Source organism: Rana temporaria, chromosome 1 (assembly GCF_905171775.1).
Source record: "Rana temporaria chromosome 1, aRanTem1.1, whole genome shotgun sequence".
Classification (NCBI taxonomy): domain Eukaryota; kingdom Metazoa; phylum Chordata; class Amphibia; order Anura; family Ranidae; genus Rana; species Rana temporaria.
The window spans coordinates 353,120,353-353,144,271 of record NC_053489.1 but is presented as its reverse complement, the minus strand read 5'-3'; the positions used below and the strand labels follow the sequence as shown (position 1 = coordinate 353,144,271).

Below are 23,919 nucleotides of genomic sequence, written 5' to 3'. Positions count from 1 at the left end.
CAGAAGACAGCGGGGGGGATTGGGGAGGAGGGGCCGGACATAGTGTGACTTGCCACAGTTTCTGCAGGGATCTCTCGCCGGAATTGGGAGCAAATTGGGGATCGACTGGTTATCGGAAAGGCCGATATCGGCATTTTCTGAATAATCGGTGTCAAACTAGATCAATATTGCTTTAAGGGGTTTTACCGGGATGATGCATGCAGCTGCTGGCCGGCTTTATTGTAATAACAACCGATGCGGCTCAGCAGCCGCTCGGCTGTTATTACAAGTAACGTGAGGGGACGTCATTCCGCCGCTCGCCCCGGGCTCCCCCGTCCCACCGGAAGGCCCGAGCAACCAGCCGGCACGTCCGCCGGCTGGACAAAGACCCGAACAAAGCGGAAACTTCGTTCTGGTCTCGGATCTAGTAATCCGGACGCGGTGTCATTTGCATCACTTCCCGGATTACTGGCGTTTTAAAGGTGCCAGTTTAAAAAAAATAAAGTATTTAAAACCGCCAATCTTGACGTTTTGAATACTTTGAAGTGCGAAGGAGGGTTTTAGTCGGTGTTGTATCGGCACCTAAGGAATGATATTGGTCGATCCCTCGAGCAAATACCTGTATTAGATAGGTGTCTGCCCCCCCCCCCCCCCCCCGAAAGGTGCAAAATGTGACACCGGAGGTGGGGGAACCGGATGAGCGGAAGCTCCGCTTTTGGGTGAACCTCCGCTTTAAAGTGTAGTTGGCATTAATGCTCTCAACTTGTATGCTATTCCTGCCCAAAAAGGGTTCCAAAATACTCCCCTGTTTTATAAAAAAAAAAAAGAGTAGTTTTTTAAACTTTTTATTTTATTTTATTTGTGTCAAATGTTCATTTGTCATGTGTTGTCTTTTACTACAGTGTTGCCTAAAGTCTTACATTGTTTGATGAACTAAACGCAAATGTAGTCTTAAAGCTCAATCCAATTCACAGAAATAAATCATTTTTATAGTCAAAACTCTTTAATCTTTGGTCTGCGCTGATATTTGCAGCAGGGATTGTGTAAGTGTGGACTCGGGTGGTGTCAGTTCACCTTTTAATTTTAATAACATTTATTCCTGTTATTAACCCATTATTAACCGTGTAAAACATATACAAGCAGTGCACAGCCAGGGCTGGATCTAGCCTGTCTGTTGTGGGTTTGCAGTAGAAAATTTCCAGGGGGAAGAGGATGGGAGGTCAGCAGTTTTTTTTATTTTTATTTTTCTGTAGACTGTACAGGGGGTCAGCAAGGCATAGAGAACAGGGGTCCACCAGTAAGTGAGGAAGAGTTAAGGGATCCGTAGAATTTGACACAGAGGATAGATTTTGCTTAACAAAGTGAGGGGCTTAAAGGGGGATGTTTTAAACAGAATCTGTGCCTAGTCGCTGTATACAATGCACACATACTGTATACCACAGTCCTTGTACCCACAAAATACTGCTGCATGCTTTTTCATAAATTTTTGTCTGAATTCGGACCTGAAACGGACCAAAAGATGCACAGGGCTCCTGTGCAATTGGCACTGGAGCCGCTGTGGAGATGTGTAAACCATAGAGAGCCAGTCACAATCTCCTGCTGTGCGAATTGGATGCAGGGAAAGCCACATCCAATTTGCACTGGTGTAAACCCAGCCTAAAGAAGAACTTTATTAAAACCAGCAACTGTTGGGACAATGAACACCTTAGTCAGGTCTATGGAATGTACAACATGATGTATAGAGTGCAAGAGTAAGTAACATACAAAACATAGTGTGCAGCACCAGGATGAGCCTGGCACAAAAGGTGGTAAGGACCCCCAAAGGAGCTAAAAGGAGGAAGGGAATAAAGCAACCGTAGTCTCACCCACTGTAAGAAAAACGTTATTGCGTGATGTCACAAAAATGGTAATAAACACAGACTACACAGAAATTAAATGTTAATCGACAACGTTGTCGCTTAAACGCACACACTCCTCGTCCACTCACACTGTCTGATTGAATAACACAAGGCAGATAAAAATACAGTAAAAGGCCAGGCAGGGTGGAATTGCAGTGAACCACGATGGTGTCAGCCTAGGCCAGGCTGGACACAGTGTGGATATCTACTCTCACCATAAACCTTGGTCCTAGTCTGTAACTGCCAATGATACTGTAGTAGGTATAACAGTTTTCCTTGCCCCCCCAGGCGGGCTGACATCAACAGTGGGAGAAATGCAGAGTACTCCAGATCTCTGGATATGTTCTTGGTTATACTGGATCCCCTTAGAGTGGAGATCTGAGGGGATCTCCACTCAAAATATCCTTAAGTGACGTTTAAAAATTTCGACAGGTTACCAGTTTTGAGTTGGTGGAGGTCCTGTGCTAGCATTATTGCTCTCGCTCTAACGATCGCGGCAATGCGTCACGTGTGGTTTGAACACCATTTTAATATTGTGGGCGCTACTTGTGTATGCTTCTGCGCGCAAGCACAGAGGGGTGCTTTTAAAAAAAAACATTTATGGTTTAAAAAGAAAAAAAATGTTGGATCACTTTTATTCCTATTACAAGAAATTTAAACATCCCTTGTAATACAAAAAAAGGACAACGGGACCTTTTTTTTTTTTTTGGTGTGGTCTGGGATCAAAAAAGAAAAAGACCTCAGATCTTGCATTTACACTTCAAAGCAATAAAAAAAAAATCTTATTTTTTATTTTATTTTTATCACTAAAGAAAAATTGTCCCTGCCGTCATCCAGTGGCAATTGAGTCGAGTGGGGGCCATCATTCCCTCACTCGACTTGGTGCCAAGCAGGGGAAAGGATTGTCTCCACCACTACTGACGTATCTGGTAAGTGGCGGAGAATACCAGGACTCGGCGGAAGGGGGCACCTCCCCCGCTGCCGATTAAAAGTGATCTTGCGGCGAATCTGCCGCAGAGACCACTTTTACCTTAAAGCGGACCACCCGTCGTTAAAGAAAATACAGGGGTTAGGGCAGCTATCTGCTGCCATGACAACGGTGTTTAATGTCAAATGACTGACGTGTATCAATGGCTGGCATTCCGGAAGTATCTTAAGGCGTGACCCTAGCGTTTCCTGTGCTCCATCAGGTTCCCTGAGTCGTCTGCCCCCCCCTCCCTTTTTATGTTGGGATCCCCAGAGTCCCACACTTCGGTGTTCCCATAGCCCCCCCCCCACACACACACACACACACACATTACGCCAGGGTCCCCAGCATCACCCCCCCCCCCCCTTCACATCAGGGTCCCTAGAGCCACCTCACCCAATATTTAAATCGGTTTCCTTACCCCCTTGCAACACAGTCCACTGCTTTCCAACCTTAGTGGAGCCAGCAGCTACACGAGAATGCGGGTAGGCGGGGCAGTGTTTGAAGGTCTGCAGTTGGATGACGGGCGTTCCTAGCAACCAATTACTATAGCTGACAGCACTGGCAGGAGGTGCCTCGGGTGATGGAGCCGAGGGTGGATGTAGAAAAAAAAATGGACCTGTGTAAGACGGGGCTCGACAAAATCCGGGCGCCGGTCGCAATTGCGACAAGAAATTGTGACCTGGCGCCCGGGGAAGCTTAGGCCTGCCGCGGCCTCAATTACCGGCCGGCGCAGGCCCGCCGAGATCGCGTGGCGGGGGGTGCGCACGGAGACACAGGATCCTGTGTGTTCGTGCGCCCCCGCCACCCGATCGCTGCGGCCCCGCGCCCGCCGGTAATTAAGGCCACAGCCTTCATAGAAGGAAGGTTAGGCCTGCAGAAGGCCGCGGCCTCAATTACCAGCAGGTGGGGGAGGTGGGGGCGCACGAAACGTATAAAGTGACTTTAAAAAAAGTACCTACTTGAGTGCTCTGCTCAAGTTAGTTGGATCACTCGCTAGAAATAAATGAGCTTCTTATCAAGAGGTGTCGCAGCGCATTGGGTGCACGCTTTCCTGCCAGCAGAAAAGATCTCCTGAAAAGAGAAAAGATCAACTGTGTAAAACAAAAGCATACACAGTTGGTCCCTTTTACTAAAAGTAACATCCTTAAAAAAATGGAACATAAACTAGGATAATGCAAGAATATATTTAAAGGCAAGAACTGGATCACACACATAATTTTGTTTGTTTGCAAGCACTTTATATTTTTGCACAGGATTGAAATTTGCATAAATATTGGCACAGATATTTTTTTTTAAAAGACAGTTCTAATCACTTTTTTCAATGACGTCTCCTTCCCTCTAATTAGAACCCCCAAACATTATATATATATATATATATATATATATATATATATATATATATATATATATATATATATATATATATATATATATATAAAAAATGGCGGTCAGTGCAATACTTTCTGTCGCACCGTATTTGCGCAGCGGTCTTACAAGCGCACTTTTTTTGGGAAAAAATACACTTGTCTTATTTTTTAACCTCTTCCATACAGGGCAGTTATACACCCATCCATACCAGGCCTATTCTGGCACTTCTCTCCTACATGTACAAATCATAATTTTTTTGCTAGAAAATTACGCAGAACCCCCAAACATTATATATGTTTTTTTAGCAGACACCCTAGGGAATAAAACGACGGTCATTGAAACCTTTTATCTTGCACGGTATTTGCGCAATAATTTTTCAAACGCCTTTTTTTTGGAAAAAAATTGTTTCATGAATTAAAAAAATTAAAAAACAGTAAAGTTAGCCCAATTTTTTTGTAAAATAGGAAAGATGATGTTACACCGAGTAAATAGATACCTAACATGTCACGCTTTAAAATTGCGCACACTCATGGAATGGCGCCAAACTTCGGTACTTAAAAATCTCCATAGGCAACGATTTGAAATTTTTTACAGGTTACCAGTTTAGATTTACAGAGGAGATCTAGTGCTAGAATTGTTGCTGGCACTCTAACGCACGCGGCGATACCTCACATGTGTGGTTTAAACGGCGTTTACATATGTCGGCGGGACTTGCGTGTGCGTTCGCTTCTGCGCGCAAGCTACCGGGGACAGGGGCGTTAAAAAAATAAATGTTTTTTCTTTTTTTTTTTTTTATATATATTTATTTCTTTTTTTACACTTTTTTTTTTAATTTTTTTTTTTTTTTTTGATCACTTTTATTCCTATTACAAGGAATGTAAACATCCCTTGTAATAGGAAATGTGTGTGACAGGTACTCTTTATGGAGAGATGCGGGGTCAATAAGACCCCACATCTCTCCTCCAGGCTGGAAAGCATGAAATCGGTGAAAAAAATTCACCGATCTCATGCTTGCTGTTGCTTAGCAGCCGCAATCGCGGCTTTGTTTACTTACGGGGACCCGGGCGTGACGTCATCACATCGCGCCAGGGTCCTCCGACGGTCATAGAGATGACTGGTGACCATCTGGTCACCAGTCTTCTCTATGCTTCCTGCGCGCGCCAGACGATTCGTTCTCCGGGCCCCCGATGGCACGGGAGAGCCCGGAGAAGCACCGGATGGCGGCGGGAGGGGGGGGGATGTCCCCTCCCGCCGCCTGTAAGAACGATCTAGCGGCGGAACCGCCGCTATGATCGTTCTTACGTTGTGCAGAATCGCCGGCAGTTTAGAAGGATATCTGAATGATGCCTCTAGCTGCAGGCATCATTCAGATATCCCCCCACAAAGCCCAGGACGTCATATGACGTCCACTCAGAACGGCAGAGGTTCTTTGTGGACGTCATTTTACTATGGGCCGGTAGGGAAGTGGTTAATTAAAAAAAAAAAAAAAACCAGTAAAGTTGGCCCAATTTTTTTTTATATTGTGAAAGATAATGTTACGCCAAGTAAATTGATACCCAACATGTAACGCTTCAAAATTGCGTCCGCTCGTGTAATGGCGACAAACTTTTACCCTTTAAAATCTCCATAGGCGACGTTTAAAAAATTCTACAGGTTGCATATTTTGAGTTGGAGGAGGTCTAGGACTAGAATTATTGCTTTCGCTCTACCAATCGTGGCGATATCTCACATGTGTGGTTTGAATACCGTTTACATGCGGGCTCTACTCACGTATACTTTCGCTTCTGCGCGTGAGCATGCTGTTGGCCCCTTCAGTCCATAATGAGGTGACCGCTATGGCTCCTGGGGTTGGGGGTGATGTGCTGATGCAAAGTAGAGATGCACCGAAAATTGGTGTTTTCAGCATTTTGGCGATTGAGGAAAAAAGGTGCAGATAACATCTCCGAAAATGCACAAAATGTTGCCGTGATATTGTGAATTTACCTTGATTTTACTGTGCTAATGGTGTGTTTTTAATAGGTGTTATGGCTCAAAAAACACATCAAAAAGGGAACACGGGAGCGTTATTGATGCGTTCTTGCTACGCTTTCAATGCATTTCATCAGGGAGGTGCATTTTTGGTGTGTGTTGTGTTTTTTTTTTTTTTTTTTCTGACCAAAAATGCAGCAGACAAGCTTTCGGTTGTACTACCACCGATTTGGGGGCGCACACAAACTGTGCTGGCTTGGTTTAACTCACTTGCAGCATGCCTTAGTGTTTTTCCAGTGTACAGAAGGATGGACTTCTTTTCTATAATCTAATTTTTCTTTTAGCTACTTGAGCTGGTCTATATTCGCTCCCTGGATCAGTATTTCCTCAACATTCACTATGGAGACTGAACCTGGAATCCCTTTGACTAAACCATTGCGGGGCTAGCCTGGAATGTGACTTTCAGACCGTGGTACCATTTTTCCAGACCTGCCTGTACTACGTGTTCCCCATGGAGTGATCTCCATGTTCAGAGCTGTGGCGCAGCCCCAGGTGTGACCATCTCTGAAGACTCACTTTGTGAGAAGGCAGTGTGCACCAAGTACCAGGAGCTCTTTATTAGTACCATTGTGCACCTTTTGAAATAATGTTTCCATTGGTGTATCAAAGAAGAGCCCTGAGGTCCTGACCGCTAATGCCATCTACTGGGTGGAGTGTTGTGTCTTTTTTCCCAGCATTTAGCATCAATCTTTCTTCCTTAGAAGATCCCAACTGTTCACTCAATACTCATATTTTTCAGTCCAGGAATCACTCAACTCTTTGCTTCTGCATGACAGTTCGGGGGTTGAGGTTGGCCTCTTTTTTTTTTTTTTTTTTTTTTTTTTTAAGACAGTCCCAGTCAACACAATAATCCTTTCCTTGTGGAAAAAGTTGCCCTGGTCTTTAGACAGGCCAATTCACCTGACAGACACCAAAGTGGGGGATGCCAGATGTGAACTTTCAGTTTAACCCCAGAATAGACAGTTTTGTCTCCTCAGCCAGAGGCAGTGGGTCAGTGGGATCAGTACAGTCTTATTTGTTCCTTTCCTCCTCTAAAACACCTTGCTCGTTTAGTCCACAGGGAACAAGACAGTGGGCAGTCATGTGATACTCAAAGCTTCAAACTAGCAGAGGGAAATGTGGTACTCTAACCTATTTATTTGTTACAGGCATGTACAGTATATAGCTTCCCGAATTTACAGAGCTCAGTCCCTGCCATCAAGAATCGTATAATCTTTCGGGCATGTAAACGCATAGTAAGACAAATTAAGGCAGGTGATGACTACCAGCGTTTCTCTCATGGAGGAAACACGCAGGCACAAGGAGCCCATGCAAACTCCATGCAAATAGTGTCCTTGCCAGGATTCCAACTGATGACTCCAGTGCTGCAAGGTAGAGGCTAACCAATAAGCAACTGTGCTGTCCTAAATAGACTTTTGGCAGAAGCTCAAGGACTCTTCCAGATCATCTATATTCTGTCCCAATGGGCCAGTTTACCATTCTGTTTCACAGTCGCTGCCTTTAACGGCATAGCTGTTGAAGCCCAATTCCTGAGGGATGGGTATCCCTGAATCAGTGACTCTTACCATGCTAAAGGTTTGGAAGACCACTTTCCATGAGGTCCACCATCACACATAGAAGGCATACTTTGCTTGGTGCAAGGTAAGAGACTGTCCAGAAATTGTGACGTTTCTGAAATTGGGCCTGGATCAATATTTGACCCTGAATACCATCAGATTTTGGCACTGAATCTGGTTCTCTCTGTGCTTCAGATAAACCACCCTTTAAACCTATTGGAGATGTTCTCTTTCCACCCTCGCCCACAAGGTTGCATCTCCTTTTTCAATCATCTTTGTGAGGAAAGTGTCTGAGCTGGTTGCCTAATTTTTAAAAGAACACTTTCTGTTGGCCTTAGCCTATTAAACGTTTTTTTTTGGTCTTGGTGCTGAGACCCAGAACTTGCTTCCCACCCGAGGTAATTTTTGCTTTTCACCTCAACCAGGACATTGTTTTTCCCTCCCTCTTTGCTTCAGTTCATCAAATGGAGACTTCCCTCCATTACCTGGATGTACTGCAGGTCTACCTTGCAGCCACTGCTTACATTAAAAAGACTGACTTGGTCTTTGTTATTCCTGATGGTCTCAGCAAAGAGCAGCCACTTCTCTGTGGCACAGAATGATCATCGTTTAAGCTTATTGTCTTCAAGTGATTGCAAAGGCTCTTTTTCTTTTTTAAATAGAGCCTGTGAGAGAAGAAAGAGGGGAAAGAAGAATGGACGCCAGGCACAGTGCGGAATCGATGTTGGACTCTGGTAAATATTTAGGGAAGGTGGGATGGGGAACAACTGGAAGATTCTTTTACCTTGATGCATAAAAAAAAACGACCGTTTGTCTTTTACAACCACTATAACAAACACGGCACGTTTCCTGTCGAGATGCTCTCTACTAGATATAGGTTTGCTTCTTGGGCTTTTTGGCACTAAGCAATTGCTTCCAACACTGGTGTTCTGTTCACACGTTTCCCAGGTTTTATTTTTACTTAAAATGTTTAATAATTTAATGGTTGATAAAATCCAACAATTATAGCATTAGGGTAGGCCAATAACGCATTATGTGGTTTGATATTTAAACACACAATAAACAGGAAACAAGAAGTAAACAAATGTGTACAAGGTAATGACTGTATTCTTGTTAGTCAATTTCTGCCCACCCCTAATGGGACCTAACTGTATACAGAGATCAACTCTCAAGATCTTATAACCTTCAAGGGAGAAAGAGAAAGAGGTAAACCTAGGTTATATATTGGATCATGTTTTTAGAATACTGTTATTGGTGATGTATTTATAGTTCAAAATTTTTCTTAGGTAATTATAGGCTCTCGGATCATTTAGCCATTCTTGACAGTTGTTTTATTTATTATTTAGTTGTAGAATAGTTTTTATATGCAAGTAACAATTCTTATTGTGCTTGGATATTGTCTGGTGATGACATGTGTTAAAGCGTTTGTTAACCCCAAAAAATAAAATAAAGATCTTATTTCTTTTGAAACATGTTATATAGCACAGTACATGTGCTGTGTAATTTGGCCCCTTCTATCACCTGAAATACCTGGCTGATCCTGCCAGTTTCTACCCTCCCCTCCTGTATGCTGACCACGATATATCGGGGCTGCTGAGCCCTGACACCATTGTCGGCGTATGTGCCTCAGTCCTATGCTGCTATCTGCAGCTCTCTCGTGTCTCCCTCTGTCCTCCTCCCCTCCCTACCTGTCATCTTTCACTATTGCTGATCTACGCCTCTCCCCACTGCTTCAAAACGAACTGATATTTATATCTTCCACTCTGTCACATAAAAAGCTGTGTCCTAGTGCATATAGTGAGAAATTATACCGCTCTAAAAACTGCTAATACCTTGGCTTAGCTTTCATCCCACTAAACCAAAAGGATGCTGGCAATGCACAGGTGCATTGGATAGAAAAAGGTCCTGGACTGCCGCACTCCTTAAAACTATGGGCCAAATCCTCAAGCGATACGACGGAGTAACTGCTGTTACTCTGTCGTATCCCCGGTCCTAACTATGGAACTGATCCACAGAATCAGTTTTCCATAGTTGGGGAGAAGATCCGGCATGTGTAATTGAATTACACTGCCGGATCTTAGGATGCAGTACCGCATCCGCCGCTGGGGGCATTTCGTGTCGAAATGCCGCCTCGGGTATGCAAATTAGCACTTACGGAGATCCACGAAGCTTTTCTGCTTCGTTTTTTCTCCGTAAGTATTAAGTTGCATACGCAAAATTAGGGGTAAAGTTAGTACACCATGTAAAAGCAGACCCTTCTGTCTAGCGACGCGTTTTTTTTTCGAATTTGAATCTTTTTTCCCGCGCCGTAATTTTTTTTTTCCCGACGCAACTTTATTGACCTGTCGCAATCCACAAAGCCCGGCGTAACGTAATTTCGCGCTATGCACGCCGGGAAAATGACGTCACGAGCATGCGCAGTACGGCCGGCGCGGGAGCGCGCCTCATTTAAATGGGAATCGCCCCCATGAAATGAGGAACGCCTTGCGCCGGCGGAATTTTAGTTACACGGCCAGAAATTTCTAGGTAAGTGCTTTGTGGATCGGGCACTTGGGTAGAAATTTTAAGGCAGTGTAACTTAAATTAGAAATTCGCCGTTACGCCGGGTCTTTGTGGATTTGGCCCAATGTCTTTATTATACAAATAAAATCCAAAAAACAACCAAAGTGATGCAGTCAAAATGAAAAAGGTGGCTGACATGTTTCACATCATGTGATGCTTACTCGTAGCTAGTGCATATACTTTTATTTTTTTTAAAAAAAGGTTTCTATCTGTGTTTTTTTTTTTTTTTTTTTTTTTTTTTAAATGAACCTTGAAATCCAGTTTATTATGTTCACTGAGGGACACAGATCCTTACCATTGCCATGCTTTTGGAACCACTTTTCCCACAAACCTATGGCATCCTGATCAGAGGAGGGGTTTTACCAAGCTTGCACTGTTTTTGTTTGCCAGTGCTTTCAGTGCTGCACAACAAGAATACCCAAAATTATATTTAAAGTAATATTCTAACAGTTCTAGGTCTCAAGAATCAGAATCTAAAACTGTTAACACGCTGATATATCACACCCATCAGGATCAATAAAATGTTTCCCCTATGTCTCATCTTTTGGTTCTGCTGGTTTCTGCACTCCTTTTTGGTCGGAGGTACGTCACATTGGGGAAACCAATCAGCTTCTAAGCTTAGCTTATTCAGTTAAATTTGGCAGTAAAACCTTCAAGCTAATCGGTTTATGTGTAAAAGTGAGCCTGATTTTGCACTCTCCAGCTTTAGTAAATCAACCCCATTGCCCAGAAATTCACTGATCATGTCGTACCGTGGGATCCGGCGTTCGTTCTTCAGCACCATCACCAGATCTCAGGGAAGACTTGCAGACAATCCATTTTATCATTGCTGCTTATGGCAGTGAAAAGCTGTATCCTGCTTTTCTGGAAACAGACACAACCACCTTCATCCTCCATTTCATCAATTTCGGTAACCTTTAATCAAATGGAGAATCTGGTGGCCTCAGAGCGGGGCCTTCGAGAAAAATTCCTCAAAGTGGTTCTACTGGCATGACTTTCTCTGCTAAGTATTCATCCCTGGTGTGTTGAATTAACATCCTGAAAAGTATTTAAAAAAAAATCTGGCTCTAGCTTCTATAGAAAATAAAACCACCTGTGCAAAACCATATTGACAGAAAAATGTCCCGCCCCCCCCCCAAAAAAATGTGCCTGTATTGTCTCGAGTAATGACAAAGTTATCACCAAATAAACTGACACATAGTGGAAATGTAAAAATTGCCCTGGTCCATAGGGGGTACAGGTACGAGAGCTAAAGTGGTTAATGTGTTTTTTTTTTTTTTTAACACTTGGAGTGATGTCATTTGTATGCAGTATGCTGGTATATTGTAAAGCACTCTTGTTTTATATCTTTTGACTGTTCCCTGTTCTTTTCTTCTGCTCGCTTTAGATATGGGACCACCACACCATCACCAAGGCCACAGAATGCCACATCCTGGCATGAATGAACATCCTCCGTGGGGAGGTCCTCAACACCAAGAATTTGGCCCACCACCGCATGGGTTTAATGGTCAGCCACCTCATATGCGTAGACCAGGACCTCCACACGTCAACCATGATGACCCCAGTCTTGTTCCGAATGTTCCTTACTTTGACCTCCCTGCAGGACTTATGGCGCCATTGGTTAAGGTTAGTACTATTGCCTTTTGTATGTTTAGATGCAACTTGTCACTAGCAGATTGTCTGGTACAAAAGTGGATCAGTTTGGATGTGGATTCTGTCAGCAACCAAAACATCTGGCTCACAACCTTCTGATGGAAGCTGCTATCTCCAGGTTCTGGACTGTTTACTCTTTCCGGGGCAGTAATTTAATTCACATTGATGTAGAATGGGTACAGCCCAACTGTCCCCCAAGCTAGCATACTGTCCCTTCAGACAGGTAATAGTCTATCTTAATAAGAGACATCTGAGACTTATTTTTTTTTTTGAGCTTCGTCTTTTAATATCCACCTGACTACTTCAGTCTTTTCAATACCACTTGGTATTGTTTGTTGTGTTTATTGACTTTAGAAGACGTTTCTTAAACCTGTATCCCAGTCGGATGACAATCTGGAAAACTGAAGTATTTCTAATGTGTTTGAACATTTTAAATTGCGTTTCAGCTTTGTGTCTGTTGCCTTGTGATAACACTTTTATTGGTAATATCTTTTTTTTTTTTTTTTTCTCTCTATGCAGCTGGAAGATCATGAGTACAAACCTCTTGATCCCAAAGATATCCGCCTCCCTCCTCCAATGCCACCTAGTGAAAGGCTTTTGGCTGCTGTTGAGGCATTTTATAGCCCTCCATCACATGATAGACCTCGAAACAGGTAAGTTTTAACACACTTGAGATGCCCTTTTAAAGTGTAAAAGACTGTCCACCTTTTAAAAGAATGTAACATGGTGCCAAGAAGTACTAATATCAATTTTATATTATGCTAATATGTAAGATGTTTCATATGGTTCTGTGTGTATGAATGAACTACAATCCCCCGACATCCTTTGCAGCTGTCGGCTTGTAGTTTTCAATGAACTACGACGGGGCGATGTGGAGCGTAGTGGTAGTTTGAGTCTTCCTGTCGAGTATTGGCTTACCCGTACGGGATGTACAGGCAAGCAGATAACACGGACAGCAATATTTGTGTGCGTTTATGGAACTTTGTTTTATTTATAAAGACGTTATATATCGCAACAACTAAATCTGTGTAGTGCATGTTGAAACCCTTTATACCAGGGGTGTCCAACTCAATTTCATTGTGGGCCGCATCCCCATTATGATTGTCCTCAAAAGGACGGTTGTATCTGTAAGATTGGATGTCCAGCGCATCCCCTTCTCTTACATTAGATGTCAAGAGCCACCCCACCATCAGAAATTGAGTCCCCCACTCTCCCTTACATCACAGTGCACCCCCTTTCCTTTTGCTGCTGCTGGGAAGTAGCTGGATGCATTGCTTGAAAGCATAAAGTAAGGGTCTGGAGGAGGACCAGAAGGGGGTTGGCGCTCTCCTGCAGCTGCAGGAGATGTGCAAGGGTCACATGAAATGGCCTGGAGGTCCGGATTCGACCCGCGGGCCTTGTCTTTGACACCTGTGCTTTATACCATAAATAATGTCATTCAATTTTTACTCCAGGAGTGTATAATGAGTTTGGCAACTCTAGAGAAATGCATTACAAGACAACTACTAAAATAATTCAGGTGACTAAAATAAGACCAAAACAAAATTAAGACATTTTAGTCAAGACTATGGCTGAAACGAAACATCAGAATTAACACTGTTTACCAATCATTAGATGTGTTGGCTGCATCCGTTTTTTTTATTTTCTCTGGCTTTTCCCCCTCTGTTTTCACCTGGTGATCTGGCCAGTAACACACCACTCTGGATGAATGGGAAGAGGAGAGACACCACTGTCTGGGGACAGGCTGATAAATGTATTGGCAGATTTAAAACCACTAACAAATTAAAGCCAAACTCCAGCTTACACTTGAAGCAGTTAGGGCACTTTCACACTCGGGTCGTTGGGGGCGTCGGCGGTAAAGCGCTGCTACTTTTTAGCGGTGCTTTACGTAGTATTTCCGTCCGCTAACGGGGCACTTTTAATCCCCGCTAGCGGCCAAAAAAGAGTTAAAAGTGCCACTGCAGTTGTGCTTTGCTGGCGTTGCCCATTGATTTAATTGATACACCGCTCCTAAAGAGCCTCAAAGATGCAGCTTGCAGATCGTTTTTTTTAGCATCCTGCCAGCGCACCGATCCAGTGTGAAAGCCCTCTGGCTTTCGCACTGGAGTGACAGGAGAGGCGCTTTGCAGTCGCTATTTTTAGCACTATAGCACCTGTAAAGCGCCTTACTATGAAATTAGCCTGCTGTAGCAAACTTTTTTTTTTTTTTTGCATGAAGAAACACAAGATGATCATTCTAATCACCCCTGTCAGTGTGGGTTGGTTTGTTTCATCCATGTAAACTGATATACTGCAGGAAAGTTTTTTTTTTTTTTTTTTGCGGATCGCAAGATGAAAAAAGACAGAAAAACGAATGCAGCCATCACATCTAAGAATTGATGAGCTGCAATATGTTTGCTTTTGGGTTTATTATTCCTTAAAGCTACCAGTGCTGGACTTTTTAGTTAGCCAGGATTGATCTCTAAAATCATCATCATTGCTTTAACCAGTAGTAATGTTTATTAGTGAATGGCTTTAAACACTTTATAAACCTAAACAAGTTCAATGCACTTGACCAAAAATGGTTAGAGTCGGTTCACACAGGGGCAACACGACTTCCAGCACGACTTTGGGAGGCAACTTGGACACGACTTGAGTATGAATCATCAGGCAACTTACAAGGCAACTTCAAGTCGCCTCTAGGACAGTACAAGGCAACTTCAAGTCGCCTCCAGGACAGTACAAGGCAACTTCAAGTCGCCTCCAGGACAGGAGGCTTTCCAGTGGCCAATCAAACAACAATCAGCTCTATGGGAGGGAGGGGTTTGCCTGAGAAAGTTATCTTCCTGTATTGTTGCTTCAGTTAAGACAGTGATCAGACTTCTGAGGCGACTTCCATTGAAATCAATGGGTACAAGTTGCCTACAAGTCGGAATGAAGTAGTACAGGAACCTTTTCTGAAGTCGGAGTGACTTCAGTAGTGTGTATTAAGACGGCTCCATTCACTTCCACACGACTTGGGGCAACTTCAAGTCGGATCCCAGGTCGCCCCTGTGTGAACCGGCTCTTATAGTTCCTCTTTACAGCTGTGTTTGCATTCTGTGGTTTTCAAAGTGAGGGCCATAGATAATATGCAATGCTGTTTATCTGTTTCTGTGGAGGTAATATAAAAACTTTTTTTTTTTTTTCTGTAATTTCTTGCGGTTTCATTTAGCTTATCTGAATCTGTGTCTTTTTTACATGTGCAGTGAAGGCTGGGAGCAGAATGGCCTTTATGAATTTTTCAGAGCGAAGATGAGAGCCCGCCGACGAAAAGGCCAAGACAAGAGGAGCAGGTGAGGAGGATAGGTTCTTTCTCTCTTTCATGGAACTTGAACACCTCGAATAGGAACTTGGTTTCCTCCATATCTTTTGCACATAAACATTTTTTTTATTTATTTTTTTACAATGAAATATCCAATACCACTTTTCTTCCTTTCATCCCTCCATAAAAGTTTTTCCATTAAATGAAAAAATAAGAATTGCTATGATGGTTCTCAACAAAGTAACATATTCATTCTGGTTTCAAGGACGAGGCTCTCTACAGTATCTGTTTTTGTATTGGGTTATTGGTCAACATACAGTGTTATGCCTTGTACACAAGATCGGATATCTGATGGAATCTAATCTGATGGATTTTTTCATCCGATATCCGATGAAGCTGACTTTCATCAGTCTTGCCTAGACACAATCGGTCAAAATTCCAACCACGTCCAACGCGGTGACGTAAAACACTACGACGTGCTGAGAAAAATTAAGTTCAATGCTTCCAAGCATGCGCCAACTTGATTCTGAGCATGTGTGGATTTTTCTCCGATGAGTTATACACAGACGATCGTTTTTTTTCTATCAGTTTTTTTATTCATAGGAAAATTTTAAACCGCGTTCTATTTTTTTTCACCGATGGAAAACAAACCGATGGGGTTCACACACGATTGGTTTGTCCGATGAAAATGGACCGTTTTCAGACAAACCGATCGTGTGTACAGGGCTTAACAGTACCGAATTGAGTCTTTGGCATGCTGTAATAAGAAATGTAAAGTTATTGATGACTCTCATATACAGGCTATGCTAACAGGCATGTAATATGAAGGAAGGCAGAGGAAGATGTGGTTCCTATGGTTGTGGTCACGCACAGTTGGGTTATTCTTGACACGGCAAACAAAAAGCAGCGACCCACTCCCAGATAACTTCAGTTTGTTTGCTAGTATCCTAGGAAGTTGGATACCGTTTCAATAATAAAAATAGTTTTGGCCTTTTTTCTGACCATTTCTTTCTTCAATCGAGACTTTCCCTACATGCTTCTTAATTGGGGATCTGGAGTGTTTACCCTAAGGCTTCACACCTGAGCGTAGCGTTTCTTACCGCGTTTGTCGCGATATTTGCTGCATTTTTACCGCAATTTGCCGTGATTTTTGCAGCGTTTTTTACTGTGTTTTGTTGCGAATTTGGATAGGTCTTGGGTCACCAATGTTAAAAACAGAATAACGCCCCAATACGCTCAATTTGAGCGACAAAAAAGGGTCCAGAACTTGTTTGAGCTTCAGGGTCAGGCGTTTTGGAGTGGAGATGTGAACCATCTCCATTGAGAATAATGTATTTTTTCCCCTCTAGCGTTTTGGAGCTTCATGCTTCAGGCGACAAAACGCTCAGGTGTGAATGCAGCCTTGGCAATAACTTTGGAGGTCATTGCCAGACTGGGCAATTGCCTGAAATGTGACCTCTGGGCTCCACACTGTGGTGCTTTCCAGATCTTTGTGTGATGTGTTAGCCGTTGAGCGCTTTCTAGGTCCAGAGCTTTGGCACAGCCTCTGGTGTGACCCTGTATCTGAAGACTCAGTTTGTGAGTAGGACCTGCTTTGTTTATTGAAACCATTGGGCACTTTTATCCCATTTTTGCATTGGTTTACCACAGAACGTATTGCTGTGGTGACATCCTACTGGAAACTAAATAAGAAGTGGGCCATGCCTGAGGAAGGCAAGAGACTCTAAGGACTGTAGGGACTCAAGCAGGGGACAATGTTTCAGGCATGGAGAGGAGCACTGCAGGCTGCCCTGGAACTATTAGTAAATGTGAACTAGACGGGACTCGGTAGAGTGGGACTGCTCCCCATGTGTCTGCGATTCGACATGTCAAGATGCTACGTAGGGACAACTTGGCTCTAGATATTAGGCCAAAGCCTTGGTGCTTAAAACCAGTTTCTGGAAGCAGGAGATGTTCAGGCGGCTAAAGGTGACCAAATCACTGTAGGTGACAGCAACGACTAAGTGGGGCTAAAAAGCATGTTTCTTGTGATTGGAAGCAGTAGTTGGTAGGTGCAACCTCATGCAGAATTGGTGGGAACAAGAGCACAGCGTGTGTGACACTACGCATTTAAACCTGAATACCAGCAAGGGTCAAATCCTGGTGCTTATGGGCTTGTTCCATAGACTGCTAGCCTTCCATTCTTCGATTAAGACCTTTGTACAGCGTGTCTTTTTATGTGGTCTGCCCTGTGTGGTCGGCTGTCACTCTAAGGGATTTGAATCTGGTTCTCTCAGCACTTCATAAAACACCCTTTAAAACTATCAGGAATAGTCCCCTTTCCAAACATACTTACAAGATTACGTTCAGTGTTTTTTTTTCTTCTCAAGGTGATTAGCTGTGAGTAGGCAGCCTCATTGAAAGCAATGGGAGGCTGCTGTCTCTTGTAGGTAATCGCACCAACTCGCATGTAATCTTTTTAAGGAGCGATCACAGGCGAGCAGTCTGTGTCCAGGTCCTGATCACTTGCATGTGATCGCTGCATGAGCATGTGTGTGTGTGGCATTCTGTGTGAATAGGAACATATAGCAAATGCATAGTGGGGTTTTCTGAAATTTGACTGCAAAAGTGGAAATACGCTATAAAGCTTAAGAACACTGTGGATTTTTTATTTTTTTTTCTTGCTTCATCATCAGAGATGTACATCTTAAACCTTCTTTTTTTTTTATTAAGAAATTTGTGTATATTCATTGCCTTTATCTGTACAGTTTAAAGTCAAGATCAAGCTCCCATTGTGTTGCAGTGCAGTATTTTCATTTTTTTTTTTTTTTTTTTCTTGTAAGCGGTTTTATGTAAGCCTGTATGTAAACCTGTAAGGCAAAGGCATAATGAGCTAATATGCACCTCATACTAGATCATTATGATATGCTTTACTCCAGGTCATCACTGAGGGAGCTGACATGGTCCCTCTACGTTTATTCTGAGTTTGCGGCTCCAGCGCTGTGAGTGGGCAAAGCCGCAATGACGTCACTCCCACGCATGCTCGTGGGAGTTCCCTTTTGGAGCGAGTTCCGGCAGCATCCGCCGCACCTTCAAAGCACATGTCCCGCTGACGTCAGCAGCTGTATGCAAAGAGAATATCTCCTAAACCATAAAGGTTTAGGAGATATTAATTTTACCTACAGGTAAGCTTTTTATTATAGGCTTTCCTGGTAGGTAAAAATGTGCATGCGGGGTATACAACCCCTTTAATGCCGTATATGAAACTGGTGTATGTAATGTGTTTATGTAATTAGTATTCCAGACTTGCTACAATGTTTACCCTTTCTATTGTGTTGCAGCTGTATTTATTCTTTCTTCTAGCTTCTGATTGATTTGTTAAAATTTTTGAAATTTGTGTCGTTTTCAGTAGGACATCAAGATCTAAAAGTCGATCAAAAAGTCGGGGCCGGTCGTCTTCGCGCTCGCACTCCAGATCTTCTAAGTCTTCTCGTTCTTATTCTGAGTCTCGGTCACGATCTCGTTCTCGATCCAGATCATATTCTCAATCCAGGTCCAGGTGAAGTGTACATACATTTTACTGAGTTTATTTGTTGCCATATGTACCTACTGACTGTGTACACATTTTAAGGATATTTAGATGGGCTGTAGAGCTGCAGGTTGACTAAAAAAACTCCTGTACTATTTCCATTTTAAAATGTCACTGGGAGCCAGAAAATATGCCACATTTCTAAAGTATCTTTTGAAAACTGCATTAATAAACAAAAAAGGTGTTTAAATAGTGTATGCTTTTGAAGATACTGCTCTGTAAACAAAAATACATTATATAATGCATGCACCTTGCTCTTAAAGCTGAGTTCCACCCAAAAGTGGAACTTCCGCTTAATCCACTCCTCGCCCCCTTACATGCCACATTTGGCATGTCATTTTTTTTTGGGGGGCGGGGAGTGGGGGCTTCAGGAGGAGTGAGACTTCCTGTCCCACTTCCTCCTTCTGCTAAGGGGCTGCAAAGGCGAATACTCTAATCGCCTTTTGCCGATCGCCTGGGACACGTGGCAGGTCCCAGGCGATCGCCTGTCCAATCAAATGGCGCAGCGCCGCTCACGCATGTGCAGTGGCTGCGCGGCCGCGAAGCCGAAAGCTGTCACGGCCGGGTGCCCATAGTTGCAGTGGAGGCGCCGGAGGTGAATGGGGGGGACCGGAATGAAGCTCCCAGCGGCACGTCAATGGACAGGGGAACAGGTAAGTGTATGTTTATTAAAAGCCAGCAGCTACACTTTTTGTAGCTGCTGACTTTTAATAAACATAAAAAAAAGCCTGGATCACCCCTTTTAACTGCTTGCTGCCTGCCCACAGTGCACTTACTGTGGGCAAGGGACCGCTCCAGGCTAAGTGATTTAGGAGTACGTTGCGGCTTACTTCCTGGGTTTTGGGCACACTGTGCGTTGCTGATCTATGCTGTGATTGGCCACAGATCGAGTGTCAGCAGGTTCCAGCCAATGATTTTGGCCGTATAGCTGCTGATCGGCTGTGGCCAATCAAAGCACAGACCACTGTGTTTTGTAAACAGAACGCACAGGATCTGTCTGGTTTGTTCCTCCCTGAGATCTTTTCGTTCAGGGAGAGAAGCTAGACAGATTCTGTGAGTTACAAGCCGCACATATACAGTTGCATACACTTGTTGGGCACATTTACGTTCAATAAAAGTTTTATTAGAATTTTTGACAGACATCAAAGAAAGCGGGCACCGGTCCTCCCACATCGGGCGGGCCGGACTACCCTGAAGTAGACAGACACTTTCCACGGTATTAATCATAACATAACATGAATCCCCTCGCAAGACCTGAGAGATAATTACACATATATCCCTGTCGAGTATTCCTATGTATACTGCTGTCATCTACTCCCGCCCGGGCGCCCCACTGGGAGCCTGCTGCGCCCTAGGCCAGGAGAAAGCAAAAGGATAACTTATACACTTCAGGGGTACCATCTTGTGAAAGGCAGCGGGAGGACCCTGTCTCTGAATCCGCAAGGTGAAAGCCAAGGGGGCTAAACTAAAACAACACAAAAATAAACAATGGCCTTGGCCCAACCTAGCCTGTTGGTGAAAGGTCGAATGATCAGGAAGAAAGGTAAAGAAGTAAAAAGTCAGTTAGAGAGAACGGAGAAGGGAGTAGAGAGAGAAAGGGGGAAGGGTAGGAAAGATGAGGATGGAGGGATAATGGGGGGGAGGGGGGGGGTGTGTGCGGTGTGCCCGGTCACTCCGGGCTCTGGACCTTTTTCGCTTTTGTAGATCCTCTTGGGTCTATCATGGTGGAGGAGAGCTCGAGTCAGGTGAAAGTAGTGTTTTAAACGCATCTGAGGAAGAGTAGTGCCTCCATATTCCCCATGTGAAGGAGAACTTGGCGTGCGTTTCTAGGGCCTTAGCTTGGAGTTCTTCCATCAACATGACTCCGTTCATTTCATTAACCCATTCTGCTAGGGACGGGGGTAGGGGGGATTTCCAGTGTCTGGAGATCAATTGCCGAGAAGTACTGAGACAGAATCTAAGGAGAGTGTGTTTCTGAAATTTAAAGGTCCCCGGAAGGATGGACAGCAGGGCAACTGTTGGGGAGGGAGAGAGGGGTTTATCATACATGTTTGAGTAGATCTGAAATATCTGGGTCCAAAATGGACGGATAATTTCACAGTCCCACCAAATATGGATATACGTACCGGTAGCCGAGTTGCATCTCCAGCATGAGTCAGACGCAGAGGGAAACATGATCCTGAGGGTAGACGGTACTCTGTACCATCGTGATATGACTTTGTAGTTCTTTTCTCGAACATAACTCGAGATGGAGGATTTATGTGTGTAGTAAAAGGCTTTTTGCCAGGCTGCCTCACTGATGTCTGTCCCCAGCTCCCTTGACCAAGCTGCGGTGAATTTGGGAAGAGAAGTACCCATATGCTCCAGGATCATTTTATATAATAGGGAGAGGGTATGACGTGGGGTTTCTGGGAGTAAGCATAATTGTTCAAATTCCGTCGGGGGCCTATGTATCTGTCTCGAGTCATAAAGTTGCCTACAATAAGTAGTCAAATGTATACGCGTGAGCCAGGTCACCCTCGGTAGGGAGGAGGACTCGTCAGCTACGAAAGAGCCCGTGCCTGCATCGACAAATTGTCGGGCGGTGGGCCACTGGTCCCTCCTGTATCCATTGAACGCGTGGGCAAGCTTGCCTTCTGGGAGTGTTGGGTTGTCGAACATGGGGGTCAGTGGGCTTGGGTCAGTGGTCAGGGCGAAGGTCGCCCTCCGTCGGTACCATACCACCAGAGCGTCCCTGGTCAAGGGTGACAGACCTGCGAGAGCTTTGTGTGTTCCTTCATGGCCCCAAAGGAGGGCCCGAAGGTCTATGGGAGACAGATCTTGTTCGGTCAAGGTGGCTACTTTGTTCAGTGGCCGTGGGAACCACTCCAAGATCCTCGAACAGACCACTGCTGCGTGATACCGCTCGAAGTCTGGAAGACCTGCCCCTCCTCTAGTGATGGGAGAGCAGAGTAGCTTGTGTTTCAGTCTCGGGCGGCTGTCCCTCCATACAAATCGTATTGACATTGATCGCAGCGCCCGAAAGAACGTAGAGGGGAGGGCTATCGGTAAAGCTTGGAACATGTATAGCAACTTGGGCAGAATGTCCATTTTCAGAGTATTCATACGCCCGAACCAGGACACCGGGAGATTCAGGCGATCCTCAGTGAGGCGTTTGAGTCTATGCAGGAGAGGGCCATGGTTAAGGGAGTATATTTCCGAGAGGTCAGCCGGTATCTCCGTCCCCAGATAGGTGACAGATTTAGTTCTCCATTGGAAAGAGAAATTGGATTTCAGGGCCGTCAGGACGGGTTGCGATTAGTGAGAGATTCAGAGCTTCTGTCTTGGATAAGTTAAGTTTATAATTACTCAGGGCACCAAACCTATTGATCTCAGCCAGAATAGAGGGAATGGTGATATGTGGATGAGTGACGTATAGCAAGAGATCATCTGCATAAAGGGAGAGCTTGCAATGAGATGAGGGGGTTGGTATGCCCCGTATGCTAGGGTTTGCCCTTAGTGCTTGTGCCAGGTGCTCTATAACAAGAGCGAAAAGGAGGGGGGATAGGGGACACCCCTGCCTGGTGCCGTTGTTTATCGCAAACTGTTCCGAGACGACGCCATTAACCAACACCGACGCAGTAGGGTTGCTATATAGGGACATGATACGTGCCAACATCTTGGGGCCCAGGCCTATTTGGGTAAGTGTGGCTCTTAGGAAGGGCCAGCTGACCCTATCGAAGGCCTTTTCGGCGTCACACGAAAGAAGACAGGTCGGGATGTGGTGGCGTTTCGCATATGCTATAAGGTGGATTGTTTTGGTGGTGTTGTCACGAGCCTCCCGGCCCGGGACAAACCCCACCTGGTCGCCGTGTATAATTTTAGGGAGTAGGGGGGAGAGGCGCTCCGATAGAATTTTGGTGAATAATTTCAGGTCAATATTTAGCAAAGATATTGGCCTGTAGTTGGGGCAAAGTGACTGGTCCTTTCCAGGTTTTGGGATGACAACTATCTGGGCGTGTAAAAGGCCCGGGGATGGACATAGTGTTTCATCAATAGCATTGAAGGCCTTCACGAGCAATGGGGATAGCTGGGGTGCGAAAAATTTATAAAACCGGGGGGTGAACCCATCAGGGCCGGGGCTCTTACCATTCTTCAATTTCTTAATGGCCAGGAGCAAGTCTGCTTCCGTCAGAGGCGTCTCAAGCTCCTCTACTTCCGCAGTCGGAATAGGTGGGAGGGCAGTGTCCTGTACATAAGAGGAGACAGCCTCCGGGGAGTTGGATCCTTTGGTCGGGGATTCTGTCATCTGTGATGGGAGATTATATAGGCCCGAATAGAAACGTCGGAATTCTTCCGCGATCGCCGAGTTACTGTGAGCCTTCTTTCCGTTGGTTAAAGCAACGAAGGGAATGTGCTTCCTTGCCTGCCGTGGTTGTAGCGTGTTTGCTAAGAGCCTACCACAGTTGTTAGCTTGGGCATAATGTGTAAACCGCCCCTTATCCCTGGCCACTAATGCTCTGTCCGCAAAAATTTGTAAAAGGTCCCGCCGGGCGTTTGCCAAGTCTACTAATTTAGAGGGTTCCGGGGAGCGCTTGTGTGAGTCCTCTAAAGCAGTAATGGCACCGAGGAGGCGATTAATGTCCATGGTTCGAGCCTTCTTTAGCCGAGACCCATGCTGAATGAATTTGCCTCTAAGAACACATTTCAAGGCCTCCCACTTCGTCAAGGGATTTGTCCCGTCCTGGGCGTGGTCAGAAATAAAGTGTGCAATTGTCTGAATGATATCCGCTGTACAGGCCGAGTCTGAGAGCAGGTTATCATTAAGTCTCCAAGACGACCTAGGTTTGAAGAAGGGGATCTTCCCCAGGGTGAGGTGGATAGGGGCGTGGTCTGACCACAGCTTGACACCGATAGATGCTGTCGGTGACAGGTCAAGTAGAGTCTGTGAGACCAAAATATAGTCCAACCTACTGTATGAGGAATGTGCGGGGGAATAGTTGGTATAATCCCTGTCCGAGGGATGCAGGACCCTCCATACGTCTGTCAGGGAAAGGTCTGAAAGGAGGGAGCGC

The 23,919-nt window shown here is 44.6% G+C and overlaps 1 protein-coding gene across 1 annotated transcript in view; it reads left to right on the top strand.

Moving 5' to 3' along the window:
• Nucleotides 1-23,919, top strand: part of LOC120909286 (calcium homeostasis endoplasmic reticulum protein) — a 61,199-nt gene that overhangs the window by 25,220 nt on the left and 12,060 nt on the right. The window contains exons 12-15 of the mRNA XM_040321028.1: nucleotides 11,749-11,987; nucleotides 12,534-12,667; nucleotides 15,242-15,328; nucleotides 18,686-18,835. Of these exons, the coding sequence (XP_040176962.1) occupies nucleotides 11,749-11,987; nucleotides 12,534-12,667; nucleotides 15,242-15,328; nucleotides 18,686-18,835 (610 nt within the window). The remainder of the gene's footprint in view (nucleotides 1-11,748; nucleotides 11,988-12,533; nucleotides 12,668-15,241; nucleotides 15,329-18,685; nucleotides 18,836-23,919) is intronic.